The sequence below is a fragment of the Lethenteron reissneri genome, chromosome 7, assembly GCF_015708825.2.
Source record: "Lethenteron reissneri isolate LAM-NWPU_2019-01 chromosome 7, ASM1570882v1, whole genome shotgun sequence".
NCBI lineage: Eukaryota > Metazoa > Chordata > Hyperoartia > Petromyzontiformes > Petromyzontidae > Lethenteron > Lethenteron reissneri.
Window position 1 is genome coordinate 5,940,339 of NC_083785.1, and position 15,673 is coordinate 5,956,011.

General features: G+C 45.5%; 1 protein-coding gene across 6 annotated transcripts in view; it reads right to left on the reverse strand.

Moving 5' to 3' along the window:
• Window positions 1-15,262, reverse strand: part of GPATCH8 (G-patch domain containing 8) — an 88,028-nt gene extending 72,766 nt beyond the window's left edge. The window contains exons 1-6 of one of the 6 annotated variants that reach the window (XM_061574247.1): window positions 11,451-11,505; window positions 10,672-10,719; window positions 8,004-8,076; window positions 6,143-6,171; window positions 5,475-5,542; window positions 2,649-2,735 (exon numbers count right to left, since the gene is read on the reverse strand). In XM_061574247.1, coding sequence (XP_061430231.1) covers window positions 2,649-2,735; window positions 5,475-5,501 — 114 coding nt within the window. In that variant the 5' untranslated portion in view covers window positions 5,502-5,542; window positions 6,143-6,171; window positions 8,004-8,076; window positions 10,672-10,719; window positions 11,451-11,505. Of the gene's footprint in view, window positions 1-2,648; window positions 2,736-5,474; window positions 5,543-6,142; window positions 6,172-8,003; window positions 8,077-9,237; window positions 9,891-10,671; window positions 10,720-11,450; window positions 11,526-15,102 lie in introns of those variants that run through there. The other 5 variants (XM_061574229.1, XM_061574209.1, XM_061574221.1 and 2 more) reach the window with 5 other exon arrangements.
• Window positions 15,263-15,673: the final 411 nt, after the last annotated feature.

Below are 15,673 nucleotides of genomic sequence, written 5' to 3' on the forward strand. Positions count from 1 at the left end.
AGCGTCCATATAGGCGCACCAATGAACCAACTACAATGTTGGCAGGGCCTTTGCTGAATGATGTTCTGCCACGCACGGAATGCCGATCTGCACTGGTTCCAAAGATCAAAGCGTCGCTTCCCACACGTGAATCATCCGTCACGCGTCACTCGCACGCTTGGAGCCTGTTCAAGGGACTCAAATAAAGACAGCAGGAGTCCAGGGGTGATATCGAGGACTCTCACCGGCCGCTGTATTCGTGCATTTTTCATTTTGTGGCAGCTATTTGTATTTTTCTCATGACAGCACTCCAGCGCAGCAGTGCACAAGTTATGGACGATTTTAAATGCTTGTGCTTTTTACTCACCACTTTTATAAAAAAAAAAGGGTGTTGTTATGATACTGGACAGTGATACGTGTGCCAGAGTTGAGAGGACGGAACATAAATGTACCGAAAATGGAAATGGGGGGCCAAAGGTTTTTAACACTCGCCACTTTAATTTATCGTTTAACCGCCACTGCAGGACAATTTAACGTCAAATACATAAACGTGACAGCTGTAGTATGCTCCCAAAGGACGATTATGTAATTAAGTCATTTGCACTTGCTGCATAATATAGGTCACATAACGCCTTTTCAAACATCTGTGGCGAGCAAAAAATATTAAATCAAACTTCACTATACTACGCTCTATACCAAGACAATATATCTGGCATAAGTTCCCTCATAACAACGCTGTCCTTTGCAATGCCATGAGGGCAAGCATACTGCAATCAACGCTGCAGTTTTTTCCCCAAAGTGTGTTTACATTCCCTATATGAAGAAGAAACACTGTTTCTGAAATAAACTGCCAAAGTCAATACATACATTTCATCTTTAATGAATAAATCCCCGGCTCCTATGTTTTGACTGACCCCAAATGACTCATAAATGCAATCTTTATTGTCCTCCTCCTCCTTGTACAACAATTGACTGGAGACGAGGCATATTTTATTCAACGGCTGGTTCTTAATTCCCTATTTTTCACGCGACTGAAATGAGAAATCTTTGAGGCAATCAAGCTGTGGACACAGCCAAGGTGGCTCATTAAGCAGTGAAAAGAGCGTCGATGTTTGTGGCGCTCCGCTCATGTCGCGTGATCGGCCTGTGCCGCGCGTCGTCCGGCGCCACGCCCGACGTTTCGCTCTCCGCGTTTCCTTGGAGCTTGTCCAGGAAGCGAAACGTCCCGACGCCCGTGCCGAACGACACGCGCTCGCAGCGCAGGAATACATCGGAGTGCTGCGCAGTGGACGAACGCTCGAGTTGAAACCCAAGGTCTAATTTGCAAGCACCCCGCCGCTCGTGTGCCACCCAATGTAGACAATACGCACAAACGCATCTCATATTAGAGAAGCTGTACGTTGGATTAATGCAATAATCAGGAGAACTTCATTGAGGCACCACACATTAAAACCACCCACTGAGCGAGCGTGGCATTTTAACTGCCGCCATCTCCCTTGTTATTGTGCTTCTCTCTCCCTCTCCGCTGTGTTGACTCCTGCATCCTTTTGGCATGCCGCGGCGGTGGGGGTGATACTTACCGCGTTGGAAAGAATGTCCTGATCCAACCATTACGGAGTTTTGCGGGGCAGCAGATGGTGTGATGTACGAGGCACTTTAAGTGCACGTCGAAAATAAATTAAAAAAGGGATGAATTATCACTTACCTGCATCATTGTCCAACAGATTACCCATTGAAAAATATTGTAAATTACAATCAGTGTATAATACTAAGAAGATATATCGGGCATTCTTTCATCCGTTTATCATTTTCGTCGCTTTAAATGAAATCATATACGAGCCAATATTTTATAAATGTACAATTATGGGTTATTTTAGCACTTGCCAAAAACAACAAATGTGTTTTACGGCATTTCCTGCAATTTTACAGCTCTCCTGATTGGCCATAGATAATTAGCCGATGGAACAGTTACCATCAATCGGGCAAACTGGCTTAAGACAGGCTAAATGGGTTCTGGGCTTTAATAGAACGTAATAAACTGTGGCGAACCTAAACATTACACTTTAACTTTGCATGCTATTTGGCGCATCTCTTGAGATGCAACACTCGACGCCGTTCCATTGCGCTCCACAAACGTAACACATCGTGGGTAACTGACAAAAGTGAACTGAAAGCAAAGCGCAGCAACGTCACGCCGCGCTGCACGGGCAATCGAGCCCACTGGATACGAGCGGATGAGTGAGGATGCATCCAAGAGGTGGTGATGGTGATGAGTGAAGGTGTGCACATCACCGTAGGCGAAAAAAATGAAAAGCCTCTTAGTTTGAGAGCTACCCCAAGCTCCTGCAATGCATACATTTTACCAGTGTTTTTACAGAGGCTGTGGTGAAGAAACTTCCGTAGAGGTTCCACCGTGTTGACTGGGAAATAAACTGCAGCGCAAAGACCGTGGGGGACGGCTCTCCGGTGTTGTTCGGGTTGTTGGTTGGGGTGTCCGACGTTTCGCTCCACATGGTGGGAGCTTCTTCAGGAACGTAATGGAGCTCTCCCTCGAGCAGCTCCATTCGGTATAACCCGAAAACACATCAGAGAGCCACAGAGTAGTGGCATGGGGTTCCGTTTAAAACGCAAAGGAGCAAGTGCTCAGCGATGCATCACTGCCGCCATACCTTGTACTTCTGTCTCAGTTCATCGGTGTCCTCCTTTTCGATCTCCATCACCCGACGCCGCTCCGTGACCTCCTCGGCAAAATCCATCTGCACAGACGCGGCAAGGAGTTACCCACACTTGCAGGGGCACGATCTCATCATCTGCACCGTACTATTCGTTGCGCAAGGATGACTCAGGTGGATGACGACTATGATCACGTGAACTGATGAGCCGGCACAACAGCTGACAAAGACTGCCAAGGACGGGCCATGAGAGAGCAGCGTTGACAGCCAGGGCATCAGTGGAAATCCCACAATCATTGCAACTAATAGTCCATGGTCCAGAGCAAAAATCAGTACCACTTGAGATGCGTTAGTCGTGCAAATATATTTATACGGCAAATAAGAGTGAATTGTACAACAACCCAATGGATTTCAAATGGTTATCACTGAAATCAATGTTATTGGCCATATAAGCAACATGGAAGGACTAAAGCCAAGCAAAGTCCAGTGGTACAGACAAGTAAAATATCTGATCTGGGTTCATGGACTACCAGGGATAGATGACAATGTTGTTTTTGTTAGATCAGGTATAGTTTGTACTGTAAATGTAAAGCCCGTTGTGTTAATCCACTGATGGATCACAGACTTTCTTATGTATCTTGAATCTTCCAAACAGCCTTTACGATTTCGAAATGTATTATTTGAATATTACAATATTATCGTTGTGCTTTGGCCAGCTGTTAAGTTTCTGAGAAATCGATCTTGTCCAATGTTCATTTGTACATTAAGCTACGCAGGGCTTTTTCATCAATCATTTTATTATTTTAGTCGATGACACACGTAACCATGTTCAGCTGGCAATCCTCTACTGAATGGGGGTTATTTGACCGTACTGGCCAGTGTAGCATAGACATGGGAGCACAGTGCAGTACAACAATTGAAACTGCTACACTGCCCTTTACCGATCATGATGTAGCCTTACAGAAGCCAATAGCACTCATTTTATGTATGGTATAATGACACCGCATGCAAGCACTATCCAGCCTCAGCCCTCTGTACCATGAACTCTAATTGGAATAAAAGGCCCGCGTAAATAAATAAATGCGCTGCGGCTTCTTTTCCTAGGACTGCTCAAACAGCCCACAAGATCGGGTTAGATGCGCACGCTGCTCATGACCTCTTGCATTAACTGCCAACCTCGACTGACTCCTGACCTCACGAGGAAACCACCTTCACGTCGATTACACTCCTTTACACGCCAGTTCAATTTCATCAAAACGCCGCACTTTTTTTTCCACTTTACTAAAATACACAATTTGTTTTGGTAAAAAAACAAAAACCTCTGAAAAATGTATAATACGCACGAAAGCCCTCTGCCCGACTTCCCCTCCGCAGCAGTATTTTCATCAGAAATGAGCGCTTGTGCCCGTGCACATCTGAACCACCGTCAATCGTTATCCTACCCATCAGCCACGCTCTCTGCACTGCTAGATCAAGGCACATTTACGAGTTGTCGACATCCCTCATGCCCTCGTGATGGAAGCACCCATCTGGGTCCTGCACACGACCTCCATATCTCATTGCTCCGTCTCCACGGTGACCATTCCCTTCGGGGATGTTCTCTCCTTCGGCTGCCGCTCCGTCACCAGCCTTGACCACCGCCCATCACTCCTCTGCTATTGGGGTGGTTTCTCAAGTCCAGCTGCTTTACCGAACAGGCAATATGATGTCTATAATTTGTGTTTGCTCGCTGACCGATGTGTTCCTCTTTCTGTTGCAGTGTAAACTGAAATGTATTCCACCTCACGCTTCTCCGGGGGTACTTTTCGGCTCTTTGTTCCACTTTCCTTTTAAGTTTTCACGTTTATGATCCACGTCAGTGCAGGTACTAATATAGTGATTAAACGCATTATTCCTTAGGTACACGGAAATATTGCTTATATTTATCATTACACGACTTTTACATTTCAGTGTGCTCACTGCTATAATGTTTTAACTGTTAAATGCTTTCACAAAAACCATTAACAGCAGGCGGTGTAAAATTTCACTAGGATTTCAATTACTAAACAGTCGGTTCACGGCTCTGGATTGCACTTTGAGAATTGGATTTTCAAGGCAACACGTGAAACTTGTTTGCAAATGTGAGACAAATGATTCGGCGGATTTCCAAAAGTTTCAAGATAATATGAAAAAAAACCAACACTTTACATTGTATATGTACATAGTCCAGCACTGGGTACTTACGGTTTGGCAAAAATGAACACAAATAATTTGACTTCAATTATATTTCTCAATGTAAAAAAACAAGTTCAACTCAGCTTGTTCAGAATGAACAGTTTTCAACACTCCCGCCCCACTGGAATGCTCAGTAATGATTTGGTAATTTTAACAGCAGGAGCAGATAGTGAAAGAGCACCCATTACACCAAGGTGATGTATAATTAATACAGCTCCTCCACATTAGCATTGGCCATCCTAACGTGATTGTCCAATCGATATTATTATGACCATGATGAATATTGTTTTGTAGTTGCATTTCCTTACCCGCACCCCCCTTTACACTACAGGCAGTTAAATGGGTTACACATGTTTATAAATGATTGATAGTTTTAGAAAGCAATGATCAGCACACAACCACCGCAATGTAATTCACCAGAATATATGTTCCACCATCTATTAAGTAGTTGAAATCATTGTAACAAAACAGAATGTTTAATGGACCAATGTAAGTTTAGCAGATGTGAAGGCCAACCTGTTTATAATTGGGTGGCATGATGTTTCACACCCGTGACCCGTTAGATTTGTTACACAACACAACCAGATTGGCGACAAATCCAATTCTCACCTCCATCTCCAGCCGGCCCATGCCCATGTAGTCATTCTTGATGATAATCGGGATCGGGTCTCTCCTTCCTGTAAAAGTTAAACGTTGAGAATGTAGGAAAACTAAACAGTGTAAAACGTGTTAGTCATCCAGCTGTATTGTTTAATGATAACCCAAAGCAAACAAAAGTTTGTCTTTTTCTCAAAGTGTTGTGGTATTTTCACAAATTGACAACAAGTCTCCTGCATGCCCTTGGCCCCGACAATATGAAAAGCAAAGTCAGAGCATTAGTCTCGTAATCTCCTTTTGGGAAGACAATCTGACAGAGTAAATATTTGGCAGCTTTTGTGAAAAAGACAAACATTAGTGGACAAAATCAAAAATGTAATGCTTTTGAAACGAAACATCAGAGTACGTAAAACATTAGATCCCAAGCCCCAAAGCAATTACCTGCTTTTAAAATAGCATTTTAGATCACGGGATCTAAATAAGTCAGCTTTCAATTAGAAATTATTTTCTATAAAAGCACACACTCACACACACATACGGTAGCATTGGACTCATGGAAGGAAAAATGGGAGACACAAATTGATAGTAATTTGTGCTTAACGAATGATAGTGTCCACTATGTTTGTGGCCATGATATGTGCAAAAAAAATTATTTTGGGCAGCAAAACGATCAAATTTACCATCAACCAACACTTCCAGGCTCACTCTGCTGCAAAAAGAATGAAAGCACTAGTTAGAATGAACTAACCGTGGCAGTCTTACATAAAAACAAAAAGAAAGCCAATGGTGACGTTAGCTGATCGGGTAATATTCCAAGGATGCAACATCGACTGGTGGAGACACTGCCAAAGCGTTATGAATGGTAGCCCGTCTGTGAACGTCCTTACCAAATGAAACGGCCACAAAAATGCAAACACAAAAGAGTTGTTCCATTGGTTCAGCTCTTGCAAATGAACTTCTCCTTTACGTACGTCCGCTGGACTACTACGGTTAAGTGTTTCTTTGTTTCAGACAATTGATAACAAAGCGTGAGTGAACATTGCCCCCTGCTGGCTGAGGAGACAAAGGCTCACCTGTTGTCAAAACGACAATATTGATGAATAAACATCAAATACTTTTCCTTGGAGGCAGCCGGTTAGGAATTGGTGAGGTGGGAGCTGCCTCCTCCACCACTGGAGGCAAGATTCGGCCTAGAGTTCACATTGTACGATGTTGTCGATCGCTTTCTCGTGTTTTTTCCAATTTGCTGTTCAAACAATTAAATCGTTTTTGTGTCCTTATTCTGCTACGACAGACAACGTGTTGAAAGGTGTGTGCCCTTCCTGTCTACGTAAATGAATTACTTTAGTTGCTTTACTTCACAACAGAGTAAATTCACTCTGCAGACCTTAACTGCAACAAACCAAGTGAACAACTTTGAAGCAGCCGTGGACGTGTCTGGCTTCACAAAGGCAGGGCAAAGAACAGCTGCTCAAGCAGGCATTTACCCTCCCCTGCACCTGCCTTCTCCCTGCAAATCCTCTGGTTTCTTACAATAGAGTGACACGCTTTAGGAGAGCACATCTAATTAAAACACGCAGTCATTTTATACGAAAGTAGTTATTGTCCTAAGTTACATATGATTGTTTTTTTTTAAAGCAAGTCCGCACACTGCAAAGGGGGAATTTGTTTCTTTTCAAATGTTTCACCGAAGCCCGTTAAAATCCGTAACTGTAGAGGCAAAATCCGTTGGCCCGTGTTTTAGTGCACTCACAAAAGTTCAAAGTGCACGTAGGTTTTCGCAGCCACTCGTAATCCAAGTGTGGCCTTTCTGGGTTAGGCCGCGTGCGGAGCCTTTTTCTCCTCTCCATCTTCCGCCAAGCACTACTGCGGGCCAGAGCCGTCCCTAGGGTACGGCGAATCGGGTCAACAGCCCCGTGCCCCACGCTGTGGGGGGTCCCGCGTTTCGACGTCACGGTGGTGTCAGATGTAATGCTTTCGGTTAAGTTTGAAGGCGTCGGGAGGCCTACACGGTTGGATTTGCCCCGGGCCGCGGACCCCCTATGGACGGCTCTGACTGCGGCCATCGTATTCCTGAAGATTCCCGCAGATGCAAGTGGTGAGAAACTGAGAGAACATAAGCTCAACACGCTGCCGAACCCGGAAGACTACACTTGGACATTTAAAAGTGAATGGTTAATGCAAGTGCTATTCATTCACTTCCAATGACCAAACCTTGCACGCCCTCCCTTGGAAGGCCTGGGCAGGCTTAAGCAGAGCGCTTGGGTTAAGTTTAGAGTCCGCCTCAGCTCCTATTTCAGTCCCTGTAAACTATTATTGCATGCTGCTCCATAGATTGTGGTGGGTATTTCTATTGATGAAATACAAATCTCAATATTAAAACAGACATACGACAAACGTTAGTCAACCCCATTGAACAGCAGCTTCGTGGAATATCAATTGCAACGAATATGATGATGTGTATTCATACAATTGAAATACACTCTGGTGTGGAAATCAGGACCTTAAACACGACGACAGAGGCCTGCGGCAGTGACTCACCGTGCAGGTTCTTCCCAAGGCCCTTGCCCTCTTTCCACCCATGCTTCTGCAGCAGCCGGTGGCCGATGTTATCCTGAGAGATGCAAACAAAACAGAGAGGCCTCCCATAACACCTATTCCAGGCGAGCAGATGCGTTACCACGTGCAGCAACCAACTGCGCGCTACTGCGTTGGCAAAAATGCTTTCAGACCACTTTGCATGACCACACTTGCATGGCTCTGCTCTGTATGCAGGGCGACACGTTCCATTACATTACACACCGCCGTCTTTTGACGTTCAAAAAAGCAAGTACGCTGATCAAAGTTCATAATAAGCTTACAAATGATGACAGGCCCAATCACGATGTAATTTATGCAGTACGTGTTTCTTTAAGACAAACAAAACAAAGATTTTAAAGTCCTTCTTGCATAAAATGCCTGCAAAACATATTGACCTGAAAGCAGTATTTGCAGCCCTTTAGATTCAAGTGTTACACACTACCTGAAAGCAGCTTAAAATAAAGATATTTTTTTTTGCTTAACCAGAAATAAAAAGCTCATTACTTACAGTGTGCAGAAAGCATTTGTTGCTCACGATTAATAAGTGCAAGTAACTGCCCCATCAGAAGAGCCCAAACAAAGCCACTGCCAAAACTCAGGAAATAAAACTGATTGGGATCAACATATGACATGCAGGCAACATTGATCAACGGGGGACACGAGGTGTTAGGAGGAAATAAAATAAACACTGGATGTTAGCACACCATGTGAAGATTAAGAATAACGCTTGCTGGACAAATATACGATTCGTACACCAACTGTCTTAAAAAGCTGAGCAAGCAAAACGGACAGGCTCTCAAAGCAGAAGCTGTTAGTGTGGGAATATACTAAATGAATGGAGTAAAGAAACATTTTTTTTATGCCTGAGCAGTGACCATAGGTGGGTCCTCAGCAAGTTCGAGGTTATAAGTAAATAAAATTACACATAAATGACACGAAACACACGGAGTAGAATCAAGCATTCAGGTCGAGAGTTACGGACACGTGTGAAACTGGATATTTCTCAACCAGAGTATCCGAGTTAATTTGCAAGACTCTGCTGAGCAGCCACTATCCACCGTGGGCTTGATAACATAATGAATACATTTCTCTTTGGGTTTTAGATGAGGGAGGGGGAAATGAAAAGAATCAAGAAAATGAAGCGAATGCCATTTTAGAAGCAGTGCAAGTCGACTTAAAGCATTTCAATACGAACCTTGCTTTAAAAAATTGGGCTGTCAAAAAAACAGTTAAAATGTAACAGAAATTAAGAAACTGTGGTTGAAATACTGGGTACTTCTGCATTCTACAAAAAACTCTTGTAAGGTGACTAACAATACAAGGTGACACGTTAAGAAGACTAAAGAAAGGCAATGCAGGTGGGCACATCATTCGACGGGTTTGTTTTCGGTTTAAAGCAGGAATGAGGAGGGGGCTCCGGCAACACAACAATAAGTACACGCGCTCACCACACCCGGTTACTGGACTACTGCTGGACGTGATTAATTCATGCTTTCAGAGAAGACTTTTAGATAGGACTTCTGGCCATTCAGTTGCCAGTTAGCACACTCAACACTATTTACGTCAACCAGTAATGAAAGCCAGATGAACCAAACAGCCATTGGATGAGCAGGCGATAACAAACAGCAAATGTCAGTGCTTCAGAATTGATGACAAAATGGCTGAGGCCTGAATAAGGGACCTGACCTTCTCCTTTGTGTGATACACTGCTCTTGAATTCATGGATTGCAAAACGCATTAAGGAGTACACTTTTTTTAATCTCTCCAACTTACTTGCGTTACATTGCTTGGGGTGGGGAGGAAAAAAAATGCATATTTGTACTAGATTTGAAGCTTTCGTGACTGCAATGATTCATATTCTTAGGTTTTTTCGGTAAAGTCACGTAGGTAAAAACATTAAAAAGTAAAATAAAATAAAAATCACGACGTTTCAGAGGCAACACAAGCTTCCGTCTTCAGGTGGTACCGTCACAGCCACGACAGCTGTATCAAGTAAATGAGAGATTGCAGGAGCTACCACTCACCGTTATCATACATGTATGAGAACGGGAGTGGTAGCTCCTGCAATCTCTCATTTACTTGATACAGCTGTCGTGGCTGTGACGGTACCACCTGAAGACGGAAGATGGTGTTGCCTCCGAAACGTCGTGATTTTTATTTTATTTTACTTTTTAATGTTTTTACCTACGTGACTTTACCGAAAAAAAAACCTAAGAATATGCATATTTGTAATTGTTCAGCACACGTTTGTTGTGTGTTCCGGTTAATAAAAAATTGTTCCATGAATTCAACTTACATGTCCGAAGCATGTATAAATCACTACACTATATATTTAAAAATAAAGCCAACTCACGACCGACACAAGCAGCTCAACACAGCGATGCAGAAACGTGATGTTAATTTAGACTGCTGTAAATATTACGCAACTGCCAACGGCGAGGCCAGTGTTTTTAATCGAGTTGATTTCTGCATTGCCGATCTAGAGAAAATCCAAGACGCAGAAGCACAAAACTCACAGAGACAAACATGCAACCGAATAGCATGCAGGTAAAGTTCAAGCGAATGTCTGCGATGCTCAAAAATCTGAGACTTGACTAAAGAAGAGAGAGGCAAAGCAGGCTGTACGAACCTACAAGTGACACAAGCTGCCCAACCATTGGTTAAACTGCAGAGAAATCTGAAGGCAGAGGATGGACAGATTTTCCAAACCAACTCTCCCCTCCTCCCCAGCCCACGCTAAAACACCGTGCCGCATTGTTCAATAGCACACACACATCGTCTCAAGCACACACAGCGAGAGCTTAATACACAGATTATACCAAATCACACACCTTTAAATTATAATACTTCATGACATGCAGATGTTAAATACTTACAGAAAGTAATTATTTTATACGGATTTTTTGATCCACTGCAGATTAAAAGAAAAACAAACATTTTGTCTAATTCAATAACTGTTATTTTCATTATTATTAAAACTGTTATAGTAATTATCTGTAGCGAAAACATATTCACGTAAAATGTATTTAAATGAGTCTCGAACAACTGAACTATTCAATGGACGTTATTAGCTTCCATACCGTCAGCCCACGGGAAGCTTAACACAGGTAAAAAAATTGTACGCATTTAATCAACAAAAAACACTTGCACATCGAATGTGACCAACAGAATATTTAAGTAATTATCAAAGGTGGCGGAAGTACAAAAAAAAAAATTGAAGATTCTACGCAACGATTTCGTCCAATCGCGAGCGATATACAGGAATAAGCAGCGTGCCAAATGTCAGCACGTCATGCATCGGTGTACGGTGGCTGTCACGTATATTACCTCGGCTGGTAGACACTTTACCGCGTGCTGCCGCTAATGGTGACTGGGCACCCAAAACGCTCACTCAGGAGTAGCTCTTACCGCTTCTATGGGCTTGTCCAAGGAGGCCTGTTCCAGGTCCAGGTGGCCTTCCTCATACTGATCAAAGTGGCTGCCCTGTGGAAACACATCACATGACCAAACCTTAGCACTCTGTAGCAGCCCAGTGCATGGATGTTCCATTTTGCAAATCCTCCGATGGATTGAAGGTTTCACCGCGTGCCGTGGGGGTGGTTTAAGCAAACTTTATTTTGCTGTCATTAGACCTCCTTTGCCAGTACCAAAATATAATAATCGGAGTTTTCCCCTTTTTTCTGGCAACAAAACTGAAACCTTTTTCCAAGGATTCATGTCCGCATTAACCACAATACCTGCAGTCAAAATGCAAGCAAAAAACATACTATGATAATATATGCATTGTCCTTGAAACTGATTGGTCCACACGAAGGGACGGCTTTCTTTTAAGCCTCGACCCAATCAGTTTCAAGGACAATGCATATATTATCATAGTATGTTTTTTTTTGCATTTTGACTGCAAGTATTGTGGTTAATGCAGACATGAATCCTTGTAAAAAGGTTTCAGTTTTGTTGCCAGAAAAAAGGGGAAAAACCCTATTATTATTTTATTTTGCTGGTCGGTGCGGTTGAAGGTATGGAGCAAAGAGATGGGAGCAAGTACAGTACAACAGTGGACTTCCTGCAGGACCCTCCGCTGCCCATAACACAGCCCCACAGCCAACCAACAACAGCTGCTTTGGGCATGGTGGTTGCTCCATCAAGCGCTATCCAGCCTCAACCCTCTTTGGGATCGGAGTTCTGGCGTGATTGAGCACGTGACTTGGCCATTGATCAATAAAGGTCAGAGAAATGTGTGGTGTGACAGTGCTCCATTTTCATTGAGTACCAGTGAACAAGTGATAATTATATTGATGCGAAAAAACCCGCATGTCCTTGCAGCAAATTTTCAAAATGTGTAACTCGGAGCCAAATGCCATGACAGACGCATGTCCTAATATTTTTTTATTCACGTTGCACCGTCATCACGTTTGAAAGGCACGATGTCGTATGCATGCATGTACGTTGAACTTCTTTCGCACCGCACGTAGCCACGCGTGCCTAATCCGTACGCAGCTTCAAATGTAAACGTTTCACGTATTCGCATGCTAGTTACATGCTATTAACATATAGCAGTGTTTTATAAGGATCACGACTAAATGGGTCTTCAATTATTGATATACTTAGAATGTGCAGCATACACATAAATTTGAGGTCATAGAGGGATACGGTGGACATCCCTGGAGTGGTCGGTGATCTTCCTTTGTAATATTTGCCGTGACAAACATGTACTAAAATATTAATGAACGGCTTATTCACGTTACCGCTATTAAATTACACTTTGAGTGTTCAGCAAATTCACATTTCCTTCAAATAGTCCCACGAACGAGTAAAATGTTTTACCCTGCCAAGTTTTTTTTATTTAAGCGTAATTAACACAAATTGTGTGAGCATTGTCAATAGTCTATTCTTTTGGACTAAATGGGTCATAAATCTTGGTCGTAAGTAAAAAAATCAAATTGATTGTACTTTATTGACCAAGCTATTTCCAGACACCAAAATGTAAAAGCACTCATCAGTAAACACAACCCACCGTTAACAATTATTCAATGTGTTTCCACATGATGTAATGGTACAAGGGTAGAAAAATAACATTCGCATAAATTTTCAATTCCTTTAATCGCTGCCAATAACCTAGGGCCGCCTTTATCTCTAGTATTATTTGTCTATTGCGTCGGAGTAGGTGGAAGATTCTTTCATAACAAGGTTTGAGTATTGGCAGTATTATCGGTTTCATAAGAGAGGTTAGCATTGACATTATTTTGAACTGTCACTGATGAAATGGGTTCAATAATTCATACTCTTAGGTTCAAGAAGCAATGTCGCCCGCATTGTGCACAGCTATGTACGAGGGATGTGTTTGCAAATGGCCCAAGGTAGGCAATTCATTGTCTCTTGTAAACGAAGGCCTTTATGAACCAGGCAACACTCATCAAACGTCGCCTCGCCAAATGCGTGCGAGCCGTGTGTCAAACATTCTTACTGCCGAGCGGTTCGGGACAACTGCATGGGTATTGATTACAAAAGCGTACACACGTTTTAACGCGCGATTAGGTTGCTCTAAACGAACCTACTATAATTAGAACATCGGCTGGCTTGGACCCGTACACAATCGCCACTCGCACTCGTTTGTGTGCTGTGCGAGGATTTGCTTATGACGACGTGTACACACAACCCAGGCACGTATTTTGTCAGCTGCCTGCCCGACAGTCGTCCACGAAGGAAGGACGCAAGGCTCCGTGTCTCCTCGAGCGGTGGCAGAGACCGAGGAGGGCTCGTCTCGTCTTGCTGCTGCTGCTGCCAGAGAGACGTGGCCATGCCGCCGCCGCCGCTGCCGCTGCTGCTGCAGTGCGTGCCAGGGGCCGCGTCTGCCAGCCACTTTCAAGGCCTTGATCAGCAAGCAGCCATTCACCCCTCTCCTCCTTCCACCGCTTCCCTTCGCCTGCTTCTCATCTAAGTTACTCCTCTCTCTCCCTAATACTTCTCCCTGCTTAATTGTCCTGCTATCTCCATGTACAGCTGTGTCAAAAAAGCTTTATAGATCATCGGATTCCTCCAGGATACATACTTATTTTGAGTCTGGCATTGCAATGCTGTCTCGATGCTACACTGCACAACTATCGTCCCCTGCTCCATTGTACAGGACTAACAACATCTCCATACTGCGTTGTAGAATTCCCTCTCCCTGCTACATTCTACTAATCTCCCTAAACGCAAAATTGTCCCCAATCCCTCTTGGCTCCCCTTCCCTGCTCTATGAACGCCGTGCGATATCAAGACCCGTGCTGCCTTGCTCTCTGCCCTCACCACGGGCTGCCCTCCTCACCACGGACTGCCCTCACCACGGACTGCCCTCACCACAGACGGCCCTCCTCACCACGGACTGCCCTCACCACGGACTGCCCTCCTCACCATAGACTGCCCTCACCATAGACTGCCCTCACCACAGACTGCCCTCACCACAGACTGCCCTCACCACAGACTGCCCTCACCACAGACTGCCCTCACCACAGACTGCCCTCCCTGCCCTAGCCCTGCCACCCCGGGCCCCGCGTCCTTGCCCGGAGCTGCCCCGCGGCCATGCCCCCATTGTCTCCTCACTCCACCGCCGCCCGCCTTGATCTCTCCTCCACCCGAGGCCTGCCCGGCCACTCGAACCCTCCACTCCTCAATCCCTCGGCCGAGGACACCGGTGCCGACACCTCAACCCCTGGCCGTGCGAAGCCCGTAGCGATAACCCCGTAGCCATCACCCACGCCCCAGCGGCAAACGGCGACTCAATTTCCCACGCCGAATAGGCGAGGCGGCCGTCACTGCCGGTGCGCGATTGGCTACCTTCACTACACGTGACGCACGGGGAGCCAATCAGAGCCGCGCATAACAACTCGTGGCGCCTAAGCGGACTGGGAAATGTGGAGGGCGCGGGACCACGGCCTTAGCGAGAGGCGGTGTGGACGGGCGCGGGGAGGGGGGGGGCTGAGGCCTCGACTCCGCGTCGCCTCGCATCTCTCCCTGCCTCGTTTCCGCCGCGCTCTACGACGGGTTCGCGTCGTCAGCGGCGCTCGACAAGGACACGTACTTGGAACTCGCGATCGTCGTTGAACCTTGAGAATTTGTCGGCCATGTTCGCGAACGTCGATTGCAGCACCGCTGCCGCGCACGGACTGCGCCGCTGTGCTTCTCCTGACGTCAAATCTGGTCCACAGGCGCGGCGACGTCACACGGGTCCACAGGCGCGGTGACGTCACACGGATCCACAGGCGCGGTGACGTTAACACGTGTCCACAGGCGCGGTGACGTCACACGGGTCCACAGGCGCGGTGACGTCACACGGGTCCACAGGCGCGGTGACGTCACACGGATCCACAGGCGCGGTGACGTTAACACGTGTCCACAGGCGCGGTGACGTCACACGGGTCCACAGGCGCGGTGACGTCACACGGGTCCACAGGCGCGGTGACGTCACACGGGTCCACAGGCGCGGTGACGTCAGATGAGTCCACAGGCGCGGCGACGTCACATGGGTACACAGGCGCAATGACGTCACGTGTCCACAGGCGCGGCGACGTCACACGAATCCACAGACGCAGTGACGTCACACGTGTCCACAGGCGCGGTGACGTCATACGGGTCCGCAGGCGCGGTGACGT